The 13,650-nt window shown below is 43.7% G+C and overlaps 2 protein-coding genes across 2 annotated transcripts; both read right to left on the bottom strand.

Annotated features, from left to right (window-relative positions):
- Positions 1–3,296: 3,296 nt before the first annotated feature.
- LOC141345654 (uncharacterized) lies at positions 3,297–5,201 on the bottom strand. Its single transcript, XM_073850541.1, has 2 exons — positions 4,497–5,201; positions 3,297–4,388 (listed from the first exon to the last, which is right to left on the bottom strand). Exons 1-2 carry the CDS (start codon positions 5,199–5,201, stop codon positions 3,297–3,299), a joined length of 1,797 nt encoding a protein of 598 aa, XP_073706642.1.
- Positions 5,202–5,447: 246 nt separating this feature from the next.
- On the bottom strand, positions 5,448–12,612 carry LOC141346192 (serine/threonine-protein kinase pim-1-like). Its single transcript, XM_073851101.1, is given in 7 exon segments — positions 5,448–5,523; positions 11,003–11,129; positions 11,244–11,387; positions 11,390–11,416; positions 11,538–11,913; positions 12,323–12,414; positions 12,573–12,612. Coding segments are annotated over 7 exon segments (882 nt in total).
- Between the last annotated feature and the right edge of the window lie 1,038 nt (positions 12,613–13,650).

Raw genomic sequence — 13,650 nt, 5'->3', positions numbered from 1 at the left:
GTACGTTGTTCGCCCAAGATTCCTACACATCCCCCTTTTGGCTGGCGATGTTTCTGGTGTGAACATCGGCAGGCACTGGAACAAGAGGCAGAGAGAGAACAAGGCGCACACAAGACACAAACAAAATCTCCATCACTAGCTGAATTCTGGTGCAGGGATTTAGTTATTTGGCCTGGTACAATTAGAGGCACTTGCAATAACGTAGGGCCGCATCGGTGAGAATTATTGTTAATTTGGTAGTTTTGATTGACCGGAGTATCGGGAGTTCAACGAGGCGGTGTAGACGTGTGCTCGATCAGGTGCTACGTCAGACAGTGCATGGGATCGTATTCAAGGCGGGCTATCCATTAAGGAGTCTCTTTCTCATAGCGCATGGGCCATGGGAGTAACTAGGCGTTGCGTTTGAGCGTAACCGTTTTGGTATGACTGTGAACCGTTCGTTAAGATTTATGACGTTGCTAAATCGTAATTCAGCTTGGAGTTTGTTCACATGTCGTTTTAAGGTGGCTAGGTTTAGAATGTTAAACAGAGTGCCTACAGCCGCACCAGCCCCAGCAGAGCGCCCAATAATCGTTTGGGACGCCGGTTGTACCCGCTTAATTCAGCCTGGGTTACTATCATTTTCTGTAATTAGCGCAGCATGTGGTCCACATCTGCCTGCATGTGGGCAAGGGCTTCCCGTGTCTGACGGGTGTCGGCTGTTCTGGAAAACATCATAGGGTCGAATCGGCCATACACCTTTAGAGGTAGACTTTGCGGTTAGCTATTGGTAATCCTGATTACGCAGAGAAACAGGGCGGCGAATCATAACATCTACCTGGAGATAGAAAATGACAACGGGACAGTTAGCCACGAAGATCATGGTTTGGCGGGGTTGCTCAAATCGTTAACGAAATTTCTGGCAGTGATTTGCAACTAATTTGGTGTACTGAGTCAATCCCATCTTCAGGGAGCCTAGACTTAAAAGAAAAGTTAGGTCAGTTTCTGATGAGGGCTAGAAGGAAGGGACACATAGAGAAAGGGAGAAAAAGGAAAACACAAAGAGACACAATGACACTGACTGAGGTTAGACAGTAAGGATAAGTGTCACATGTGTGGAGCAGCTCCTCTCTGCTGGGCGGAGGTTGGTCCTAGCAGTGCGGCAGAGGAGAATGTTTAGGTGATTTGTGTTGTGTTTGGGAGGTTAGCTGTGTGTTTACCTAGAAGAATAGAAATCATGTTAGTGTGAGGCATAGTCATGAATTGTCGGTCTGTGTCAGTGGGTTTGATCTTCCCCCTTTTGCTGTTAGTTGGAATCCCAATGTTTCTTCATCGGCTTTTGGCGAACCTATTGAGGAACTGCCTTGCTGCACTTTTGCCCGATTTTGGTTTGGTGGGCAATAGGCGAGAGCTTGTGGGATTCCTTTCAGTGGGGTAAGGACTTTCTCCGACTGGCGATAGGGAGTGTTCTGTCAAGGATGGCGGAACCGTAATACCACACTTTGTTTCCGACACTGAGTTTCTTGTGTGAAGGAGATGGCTAGCATGGGGCTTTACATCCAAATGTCTCTATATTTCCTGCATCATTTCCTTCAATTTTTTTGAGTTATGCTCGGTGGCTTGGGTTTCTTGGTTGAAGCTGGCAACATATCAGGCATCCTTCTATGTAATCTGCCACATCTTGTTGTATGCCAGGCCACTGTGCAACCTGTTTGATTGGGTTGTAGGTGGTTTTGGCACCACAGTGCACTGTGCATGGTGCATTGTATGCATGCCTAAGCCTCATCCCCCTTTGGCTCTGAGGGACTACAAGCTTTGGCGCAGTTAGGGGCTCAGAGACATATGTGAAGGCACCATTTTGCAGATGCAGCATGTTCTTAATGGATTGGAGGGTGCGGAGGTCTGAAGAAGTGGATTAGTCGAGTGTAGATCTCGTAGGAGAGTAAAGTTCGAAGATGTGAGCAGAAATGGGTAGGTCTGCTGATGTGGGAGGAGGAGGGGTGTTGCATACCAGTGGTATGTTGGTGGCGGGTAAGAGCTGTAGCCATCGGGATGGGTGGGAGGGCATGAAATGTATTGAATGGTTGTGATGGGCAAGGGTCGCTGTTGAGCCGGACCACGCCCGCTTTCAGATTGCCCTGGTGATTGTCTGGGCAGTCATGGACTTACGCTGTGGGTATCAGTTTCATTGGGCCACAGTCCGGGACGTCCTTTGCAAAAGAGTCCCTGTACTCATGTAGAATTTCTTTAAGTCCTTGGTGATCTGCTTTCTTGAGTCTGGTGTCCTTTGGTAGGCTTTGGTGTCTGTGCTTCGTTGCTTTGAAGAGATTCAGGCTGCCGGCTGAGTTTTCCTGCCCAGGGGCTAGCACTGCGACAGATACTAAAGTGTCTTGGACATCAACTCAGAACTTATGGCAGTTCTGAGTTGAGGGGGGACCTGAGTCCCACGCTTGCAGTGAGCAGAGGGAAGGGCCTTGTTCTTTGCTGCTTGGCGTTGAACTTGAGCTTGGCCTTGACTTTGACACTGCATCGTCACTAAGCAAATTGAAGGCAACGTCTGTGGCTTGACACTGCGACTCATTGGGGACTACTGACTGGAAGGGCAGTGGCTCACGGACTTGCGTCCACAACTTCAGGTGCTTAAAGTCTATCAAGGGTTTGAAGCGATTTAGCAGATCTTTTCCTATGAGGAGCGGATAGTTGTTTAGAGGTGAGATGTAGACTGGGTGGATGAGATTCATCGGTCCCACTGTTAGGTGAATTGGGGCCACATGTTTCAGCTGTAGGCCCATGTTTGAGTATGCTTGCAGGTTCAGTTCGCACCTTTGGAGTTTGAAAGTTCCATCAGTTATAGTTCTTTGAATTTTCTCAAGGAGTTCAGTTGACATTAGAGTGATGTCGGCTCCTGTGTCTAGAAGGGCTTCCACTTTGACATGACCCTCGATGGTGATGGGAAGGTAAAACTTTCTCGTTGTACCTTTCTCGGTGAGATCGCCTAGGAGTTGAGGGGCTGGAGTTTGAGATGAGATAGGTACGAGTTCAGGACTGATTCTGTGTTCTTCGGAGGAGTGGCAGACGACCAGGACAGCACTTTCAGGTGACTGAGTTGTTATATCAGCAGGTGTTTGTTGGAATCTTCTGTGATCTGACGTGTCATGTGTTGAGTCAGTTTCTGTCACTTGCTCTGGATGTTTAAAGAAGCTTTCTTGTCCATCTGAAGTTATGACAGTTACAGTGTTTTTGGGGTAACGAGAAGAGGTGCTGTTCTGTGTGGTTTGTTGGACCAGGTGGTCGTTGCCTTCTTGTCTGGCCGCTAGTCAGGCCGCAGTGGGTTTCTCTTTCTTTTCCCACTTCCTATCCTCCTTTTTGCGTTTGAAGAACTCTTGCATCATCATTTTTATCAGTTCTTGTGAATCAAAACACGGCAATGTCTCTTCTTCATGTGTAGATTCAGCTTGAGCTTGATCAGTGTGGGATCTTTGTAAGTTCTTTCGTCGATTTGTTGGACTGGTTGCATTAGATTCCCACGAGCCATTTCCTGAGCTTCCTGATGAGGTTGGCCGACTCCATGATCTCTCCCATCGATTCTCACAAGGTCTTGGATGGTACCAGGATTTTTCCCAGTAGCGTTCAGGTGAGTGTTGTCGTCCGCGTGTTCCATCCCAGCGGTCGTTTCTTTGTGTAGGTCGGGCGCCAAAGTGAAAGTCACGTTCTCTGTTGAATGAGGATGGTCTCCATTCTCTAGGAGGTGGCTTGAAGCTTTCTTGGTGTTGGGCGCCCTCTAGGGTCATTTCTTGACATTGTGTGTTAAAATCAAGAACTGCAGTAGACTTGGTGCCTTTTTCTGACGCCATCTTTTGCTTGCCGTAGGCTTTGTGCGCCAGGTCTCGCAGCTGTTGAGACGTCATTGTTTGTGGGCATGCAAGGACGCCAAGGTGGTGGCTTACCGCAGGATGGAGATTTCTCAGAAAGAGAGTCTTAAAGTTCATGTCCTGCTCCATGTCAGGTTCGTTGCGAGCTCCGAAGTATGCTTCTCTAAGCCGGCTATAGTATGCCTGGGAGGATTCCTGACGACCCTGTTTTGTCTCCAGGGCGGCCACCAGTCCTTGCTCTGATTCTGGGACTGCAAATTCCTTGATGAGGGCTTGGCGGAGCGATTGGTAGTCATTCTTTGTGTGAGAAGGCTGTCGGTCCAGGAAGCTCCGCACTTCAGGGCTGGATGTCGTTCGCAGCAGATAAAGTCTGTCTTTGTCAGTAACATTGGGTCTCGTTTCTAAGTGAAAATCGACATCATTCAAGTAAGAGTGGACGTCTTGACCATCTGGCACATTCGGGGTGAATTTGCTGATGTTTCGGGTCAGCTTGTCAAGGTCTTTGAGGTCCATGCCATGTGATGGGTTATGGCTGGCCTTGGGGAGTTCTCGTAGCTTGGGTGTGAGGTAGGTTTCTTCAGAGGGAGCTGGCGAGGGTTTCTGAGTCGCTTCCTCCCCCTTTTGCTCACGTGAAATTCCAGGAACATGGGACCCGGGCCTGCTTGGCAGGGGTGAGGGCGGGGCCCGTCGCATCCTGGTTGGCTCAGGGCGCAGTTCATAAGCATGTATGAGTTCGTTTTTGACACTGTCCAATTCCTCTTTCATGTCGTCAAGTTGTTGAGTGAGGTAACTTATCTCAGTTCTTGCCTCGGTCAGATGCGTTTCGAGGGCTTTAATTCTGCTGTTCTTGTCTCTGAAGTCCAGCCTTGCCTTTTCCAGTAGCTGCTCTGCGTACTGTAGCTTGTCGCTGAGGTCGGCGCGGGCGGAATTTGCTTGCTCCATTTCTTGTGTGTTGTTTGCTAGAGTTTCTTGTAGTCTAGCGATCTCCTCAGTTGCTCTGGGATCCGTCTCGTTGGACCCTTCCCGTCGATCTTGAGCCTCCAGCTCTAGCTGCTCGATGCGTCGCTGTGCGCGTTTCAGCTCCTGCTGGAGATAGGCGGCTTGTCTGTCGCTCCGTTTGAGGGAGGCGACGAGGGTGTGACTCAGGGAGCCAGTGATCTTTGCTAGCTCTTTGTGTCCGTAGCTCTGACCTGGATCATGTTTCATGATGCCTGTTATGTTGTTGTCCAGTTGGTCTTGTGTCTGGTGTTTGACAGCTTCGGCGGCTTTGGGTAAGAGGCTGTCCGTCACGGCGCTTAGCCAGATTTCCAAGTCCTCCCAGTGACCAACGGGGTCTGTTGGGCGAGGCATGTTTTGATGCCGTGAGGAAAGACCAGACCACTGACTGACACAGACCTGTAGAAAGAAGAACAAACAAAAAAAACAAACAAACAAAACCAAAACAGTGGTTTGAGTGTGGTGGTGTCGGGTGTAAGTGGGTTTTGGGTGTGTTGTGTCGAGGTGAGCGTGGTTCTCCCCGCAGGTGGTTCACTGGTGTGCACGCCTCCAGCTAGCGTCGCTATGGAGGAGGCGAGGGGGTACCCACGGGTGTTGTAGCTAGAATAGAGAGAGGAAAGAGGAACAAACACCCACAGCAAAGAACAGCGTAGTCGTCAGCTGCTTCCCCCTTTTTCTAAAGAGAAGAGAGAAAAGAGACAACAACAAAAGGAACACTTTGGGAAGAAGGTAGAAAGAGAGAGATTGGGAGAGAGAGGGAAAGTGAAATACACCTTTCTGGCCCCAGAATGAGTACAGTCAAGTTTTTTTTTTTTTAACTTGATGTATGCTTCTAGATACGGTGCTCAGAAACGGGAATTTCAACACGCCAGGACTATGATTGTTATTATAATCTCCTCCTGGGTATGGGAACATACAATAACAATGACAGTATTGGCTTTGCGACTGGTAGGATTGACACTGTACACCAATCAGAGCGTTTCTGGAAACGGGTTCACGACTGGCGCCTATCAGTCCTCGCTGGACTCGTTGGGACCTTGGCTGTAGGGTTCCACGATGAGAGGGGAAAGTGAGAGTTAGGCACAAGTTTAATTGGCGTTTTCAAGTTGTATGAACATTGATTAAATGTCTTTTAAACAACCAAAATTCTCTGCTTTTATGATTCTCACAGGCACAATCGAGGAAATAGCAGCAGTAGTCAAATCAAGAGGAGGACAGCTAGGTGAAAGAGAGAGAGTGAGGAGAGAGACAGCCAATTGGAAATGAGGTTTCGCTCCCAAGTCAGGGAATATGACAAGACTTGATTATTACAATTACAATTAAAGCCTTGGTTTGCAAATTAAAATTGATGTTTCAATTCAGTAATGATTGTGGGAGAACTAAAACTAACTAACGCTTTGTTAAAGTTTTAGTCAGCAGTTGTAATCAAATGAATCAACACAAACCATTGAGGTATGGGAAAAGGAACAACTATTGATTGTAAAAAGGAGTCGTTTTCAAATCAATAATGATTGTTCCTGGTTATAATTTAGAAGTTTTCATTAAAAATTGGTCAAGGAAATTATAATTTCTCTATTCAACGTGTATCATTGCCGTCTGAAAAGGGGAAATGTGATTATGATTAAACTTAAAATTTAAATCAAAAATTAAAATTAGAGATTAAAATTCAAAATTGACAAATTTTAACATACAATTTTCAACTTGGCAATGAAAGTTGGTGACCAAATTTTTAATGATGCCTCATTAAAATTGATTACAAATAATCAATGTCAAATCAATCACGGAAATTGCGGTGTGGCAAGGAGATGTGATTATTTATCAAGATTGATCAACGTAATCAAATTAATCAGCTTGAAAATAGTACTTGATTATAAAGCTTGTAATAGTTTAAACTGGCAATGCAAACAGTCAAAAAGGAGAGAGCCTTAAATCGAAAAAAATAAAATGTTTTAATTTGAGATTTATGATAGGGCTTTAATGGTTTGTTACAATCGCATCAAAAAGAGATTTAAAGTTTAAAATTGTCAATATTCCTGTCACATGGGAGGAGGGAAGAAATACAAGGAATAGTGTACAGAGATATGAAGTAAAGAAGTTTGCAGAATGAGTGTTAAAGTTCAAAGCTTGTGATTGAGTCACCCAAACAACGTTACACACACTGAGTTCAAACACAATGGATCACCCTAACCGATTGCGTGCTAACTGCTATTTTTCAAGGCTAATGGTTTTACATAGGCTTCAATGCACACGCGTTAGCTTTAGCTAGGTTAGCTATACCACTTGTTGTTTACAATATGAGCAGGCGGACTGCGCCTGCACAACGAAACTCTGCCCCGGAAAAGGTATGTTAGGATTTCCGGGTCACAGCGTTTCTATGGCAACCACCAGCGTGTGGTTCAGCAGTCTTAAATACAATGCATGAAATGACAGGACATTTCGGAATTGCAAAGCAAATAAGCACTATTTAGATTATTTTATAGCACCGTCTCAACTCATTAGAGTGAGGCACATTTATCCACAGATTCACTGCGATTAATTCGATTTTGTGCTAGTCTGTTTAAACAGCACGTGGACTCAGCCACACAATTTTAAGATCTCAAAATTTCTCCCATAAAGCAACGTGTGGGTGCTCGCGCTGAGCGCCACGTCTTAACTTCACTAACGTTAGTTTTAAGTGAATACTTGGTAAAAGAGCATTAGGTCGCGAGCCTAAAGATCTTAAACCGGGAGTCAGCTTAAGTTTTCACTCTGGAACACGCAGGGTAAAACACTAGCTGCAAGGCCTTTTGACAGAGAGGAAAAACAAGGAACACGCTCGTTTTTCTTCTTTTCTTTGTCTCAATTTCTAAAACTTTACTGCAGTTTAAATTCTTTACACAACAACTCGAAGTTACGCTTTCATTCATTCATTCCAGACTGGCAGCCACAATAAAGCATACAGTACACAATTAACTGTTTCTCTGTCTCTGAACTATTTCTTCCGGATAAAAAAAAAATAGAACAGATACACATACAGAATGACTTGTTTTATGTTCAAATAGTTAGATGTGTTCGCGTTATATTCTCCACCATATGTAAGGAATTAATTAGCTCAAATTTATAATGATTCAAATAATGAGTCGAATCGAAAGATTCGAGACTTGATTAAATTGATTCAGAATTAATAGATTACACTTCTTAACCATTCGTCCAGCAAAGTGGTCAATTCAGCATACTGTATTAACTCAAAAGGTTTATATTATGTTCCTGGCCAAGATCACAAATAAACCAAAATATTACGTTAGGAAATTTTAAAGCTGAGGTAGCTTGATCTAAACACAGATAGAACTTTTGTGCACATAAAGTCAAGACACTTCTTTTAATGAAACAATGATTTATTGAACTACTCTAAGACACGACGCTAATCTACTAAACACAAATAAACACACACACACACACACACACACACACACACACACACACACACACACACACACACACTCACACACATTCACACTCACACTCATACAGTTCCGGGGATGAGAAATTACTGAGTTGAAGAGAACCCCAAATGTTCTAGTATCTTAACTAGTTCTTAGATCGCAACCTTAGAAAATCACAAAAGCAGAGACTTAGCTTTTAACTACTTAGGGAGTATTTTGCACCAGTTTCAGCGAAGTAAAGAGAGATCTTGTTACTTGCATTAGTGCCGGGAACGGGGGTTCCGGGGGCTCGTCTGAGCGAAAGTTCTGGTTGGTTGCTGGTCGATGAAGTCTTTGGGAGATCCTTCGAAGTTGAGGATTGGGTTGCTGGAGCCGATCTTTCGGTTGCCTGGTTACGCAGGTTGATGCGTTCGGAGCTCTTCTGTATCAGAGTTGCGAGACTTTGAAGAGTTTGGCAGTCACGAAGTTTCAGTTTGTTCTGTAGAGTTTTGATGGCACCGTCGCGTGCTTGGTCGAGTGGTCGAGCGGTCGAGCGCAGATGGAAAAGCACTCAAACCACAAGAGGCGAAAGGCGTGAGGCGAGAGCTCTGAGTTCGCTGAGTTCTGTTAGGAACATGAAGTTTTAAACGGGCCGCTAGGGCACGTCCCACGATGCTGGGATCCAATGGCATTGCTGAAGGGGCGGGTCACGCCACCCCCTTTCCGTCCGGTAATTCCTTCTGGTACGTAACTTATTAGGATATGGATTTCTCTGCAACTTTTGTTATTAACTTCAATAAACTATTTCAATGCATAAAGTCAAAACAATATCATTTTCTCGTTCATTCAGACAAACTACAAGCGCCAAGAACACTCATCCCATATCAATAGTATATCGCTTGCATGCTAATACATTTGACAACTTCCTTTCCTAAAGGCATATAATGCATAGATTAAACTCCAATCATCACATAAAACACAGCAGGCATATAAAAGAGAACATACTGTTGCTCTAATAGCAATACTAATAAGTTGATCGTCTCTTAAAGTTTGTCTTTGCAGTGTACGTATCTCTATTGAGAGACGGGGTGTTTTGGAATGTCAGAGGAGAGGGGGACAGGAAGTCCGAAAAACCATGTGAGTCACGCTGGACGCATCATGTGCCATGCCAGCTTTATTTCAGAAGACTGGAGGTTTGTTTCTTAGGTGCTCTGAGACAGAGAGCGTTTTCTTCTCTCTGGATGCGTAAGACGCAGATCTCGACAAAAGCGGTCCATACAATTAGCGTCTGGTGATCATCATGTGATGGTCATGTGTCAATTTTGTGACTGAGAAAGAGGGTCCTTTTGTTTCTTTGGAATATGGCCATTTCTGTTTTGTACGTTGTTCGCCCAAGATTCCTACATTTGTTTTCATAATGGACTCTTCAATGGAAAGCAACATGAGTCATTTTTCATTAGTAAAGTTCTGTAAAGTACCACCAACACCAGATCAACTCATTCTCGGTGTAGGGAGCATTGTGATGCTGCACCAGAGCTATATGACAGAAGGACTGAATTACCTCTGCTCTTCAATTTATATCAGGACTGAAGCTGGTAAAGCTGTTTTTGAATTAGTTTATTCATTATCTGCTGACATCTTGATAGATTTAATAGTCTTTTATTTGTAGTCTATTTCAGTGTTACTCAACATTAAGTAGGGCAGCTTAGATAAAATGTTCACTTTATCAAGCCATTCTAAGAACAATGGGGCTTGGTTTCAACCAGACTCCGAGACAAAGGCAGTTTTATCATTTCTAGATAAACAGAGCAGCATGTCCATGAAAGGTCCATGAGCTGGGACTTGAAATTGGGACACCCAGAGCGCAATGGTGCTACATGTTGGTGCTCTGCCCACAAGGCTATTGGCACCGACATGAGAGCGTTTTGATTATCATGTACATTGTTTGATTGTTTTTAGTAGATACTTATTTTAAACAAAATATAAAAATGGTTTAAGGGGAAAAACTCTGAACCCACATACAGTATATTTTATGTCACATAAAACATGTGATCTTACCTCTCAATATTCATATCTTATTGTGGTGCACTGATTAAATTTGTCTACTGCTTGGTGCAAATCAATATATTAATGTCATTAAACTCAATCCAATGTATATGATTTACAACTGAATTGCTCTGCAGTGCATTAAGAAAAAACACTGCCTGTATCCAAGCTGTTCCTGCAAGTTTAACAACAAAATAAATGTTTTCCCTGATTATTTTACCAACTTGGCCTAGCTTAGTGCATTTTAACAACTTGGCTTATCTTAGTGCAGCATTACGGTAAAACTAGAACAAGTGTACCAAACATGAACAATATCTTCCACCTAACAGCTTAACTTGAACATAAAAACTAAACAAAATATATTGTCGCTACCTGTATTTTTCGGGAGTTGTATTACCACTGTATTTGGCATTTATTTTGAGTAATATTTTATTATAGTTTTGTTATGATATAAGCAATTTTAAGTAAGCCATAGATTTTTTTTATATAAAAAGTATAAAACTGCTTTAAAAATATACAATATAATTCTATATCATATTTAAATACTGCGGATCAGTAATATTGCCAGTTATGTATAAAACCTCACAAATGTTTACAATATTTAAACATCCCTAAATACAGGATTTTGTCAGTAATAAGACCTAAGCCGATGCACGCAAAGGCCACTCACGTCAGCTTTCAGACACAACTATGACAGTATAAACCTACGCATTCAGTTTAACTGGCAGGCGATTAGGAAAACCCAATACAAACCAGTCATGGTAAAGCATGTGCTCCAGGGGAATCCTGCACTCTGGACGACGCTGCAGACAAGCCCACAAAAAAATTATGCATTCTGTAGGGGGAAAAAGGAGAGAAATTAGATTACTACCTTAACCAACATTCTATCTTTAACTTTTTACACAACTTAATTCATGCTATATAATTACTCAAATAATATAAATCTCGCCTTTCGACACAGCAAATACAGACTGGTTGTTGCCCAAGCAGTATAAGTCTTTGTCTGTTGGAAAACGCCCATGCAGCATTGTGAACAGGAGCACCCCAAGTGAATACACTGTTGCAGGCTATGCATGGTATCTGCCTCTGTCAAAAAGTCTGGAGCGAGGTACGGTTTGGTGCCTGGGGGAAAGAAATTATGTTAGACATTTACAACACCACGCATGTTACAGGATACATGCATATACAGGATGTGCCTGAGTGAGCTAATCAATTTGATAGCAAAGCGATGCATGATATTTACCACAGAGGACAGTGTAGCCTGAATCCCTGAGGGCTCCACATCCGAAGTCAATTAATTTGATTTTCAATGTTGTCGGGTTCATGAGCACATTTTGCAGCTTGATGTCACGATGGAAAACACCGCGATAACAACAAAAGTTTGCTGTGTAAATGGCTTGCCACATTATGTACTGTGTGATCTGCTCGTTGATCACACCTCCGCTGCATTTCAGAAATTTTTGCAAATCCATGCTTGGCACGGGATGCTCTATGACCATGAGGTAATAGTCTGGGTTATCCTGCCAGTCCAACAATTCAATGATATGAGGACAGTTGGGTTCCCTATTGATGATAACTGCCAACACAATCTCTAAGGGAAGAGGTTTTGGATTAAAAGCCTAGAAAATAAAAATATGAAAATTAGATTGGGGTCTTTTGCCACACTGTTGTATATGATTTACATCAATATTAGATGTTATTATGTTATATCATAAGAGGGTAAACAGTGAATGAGAAAAAAAATGCAGAGAGTAAAGCATACTTAAAGAGATGATATATGTTGTATCTTTTCTCTTTGAAACATATTTCACCGCCACCTGATTAATAAAACAAAGAATAAACAATTAGCAATGGACAGAGGTGATTTCATTAAAATCATGAATCTGAAAAGAAGTAAATCAACAAGCAGTAACGTAAAACCTAGTAAAGCGTGTTTGTTCATTCTGACTGTTTTAAAAGTTTTACATTTCTAACTAGTGAACATAAGATACATTAAAATGGCTTGCAGTAAGTTAAAAAAACCCATACCTTTAGACCATCCTTGATGCGAATCCCTTTTCGCACGGAACCAGCTCCTTCACCCAGCCTGCCACCAAATTTGTACCGGGAACAAATGTGATCTGTTAAAAGAATATCAATGTGACAATGACATTTCATTTTTATTCATTTGAGACACTGGAAGATTATTTAAATAAACTTCAACAAAGCTAAAGGGTGATTCAAAGTATTTAAAAAACTTACATAATACAGCTGTATTGGTTTTCAACAGTAAACTTACCTTTGTCCTGCTCAAAGACAGCATCTTCTTGAGTACGCATTGCAGAATGCCCCAATCTACTTTGGGATGACCTGCCCAGTCTTCTTTGTGACGCCCTTTGTGAAAAATCCATTGTTCTTTTTTGGGACGCACTGCAGAGGCAATGTCCCTCTCAGGTTTGGGATGCACAGCAGATGAGTGTCCCTCTCGGCTTTGGGACCCACCGCAGAGGCAATGTCCCTCTCAGGTTTGGGATGCACAGCAGATGAGTGTCCCTTTCGGCTTTAGGATGCAGAACAGAGGCAATGTCCATCTCGACTTTGGGACGCACCACAGAGGCAACGTCCCTTTCAGCTTTGGGACGCAGAACAGAGGCAATGTCCATCTCGACTTTGGGACGCACCGCAGAGGCAACGTCCCTTTTGGCTTTGGGACACAGAACAGAGGCAATGTCCGTCTCGACTTTGGGACGCACCGCAGATGCAACGTCTCTTTCGGCTTTGGGACTCACTACAAAGGCAATGTCCCTCTCGACTTTGGGATGCACCGCAGATGCAACGTCTCTTTCGGCTTTGGGACGCACTACAAAGGCAATGTCCCTCTCGACTTTGGGACGCACCGCAGATGCAATGTCCCTTTTGGCTTTGGGATGCACTACAAAGGCAATGTCCCTCTCGACTTTGGGACGCACTACAAAGGCAATGTCCCTCTCGACTTTGGGACACACCGCAGACTAAATGTCCCTTTCGGCTTTGGGACGCACTACAGAGGCAATATCCCTCTCGACTTTGGGAAGCACCACAGAGGCAACTTCCCTCTCAGCTTGGGACGCACTGCACAGCCAATGTCCCTCTCTGCTTTGGGTCTCACAGCAGAGTTAGGCTCAATCCCAATTCTACCCCTTACCCCTACACTCAGCCCTACCCCTCCGTTTGGCGCGTTCACGTGAAGGGGTAGGGGTGTCTCATTTCTCTTTTGGTTGGAGGGGTAAGGAAGTGGGGAAGGGCCAGATAGCCCTCCAAACGAAGATTTTTCAGGACCTCACTTCAAACGAAGGGATAAGAGAAATTTCCAACATGGCTGCTCACTCGAGCAAGCA

This window comes from Garra rufa, chromosome 11 (assembly GCF_049309525.1).
Source record: "Garra rufa chromosome 11, GarRuf1.0, whole genome shotgun sequence".
In the NCBI taxonomy this organism is placed as follows: Eukaryota; Metazoa; Chordata; class Actinopteri; order Cypriniformes; family Cyprinidae; genus Garra; species Garra rufa.
This window is presented reverse-complemented; position numbering and strand designations above follow the sequence as displayed.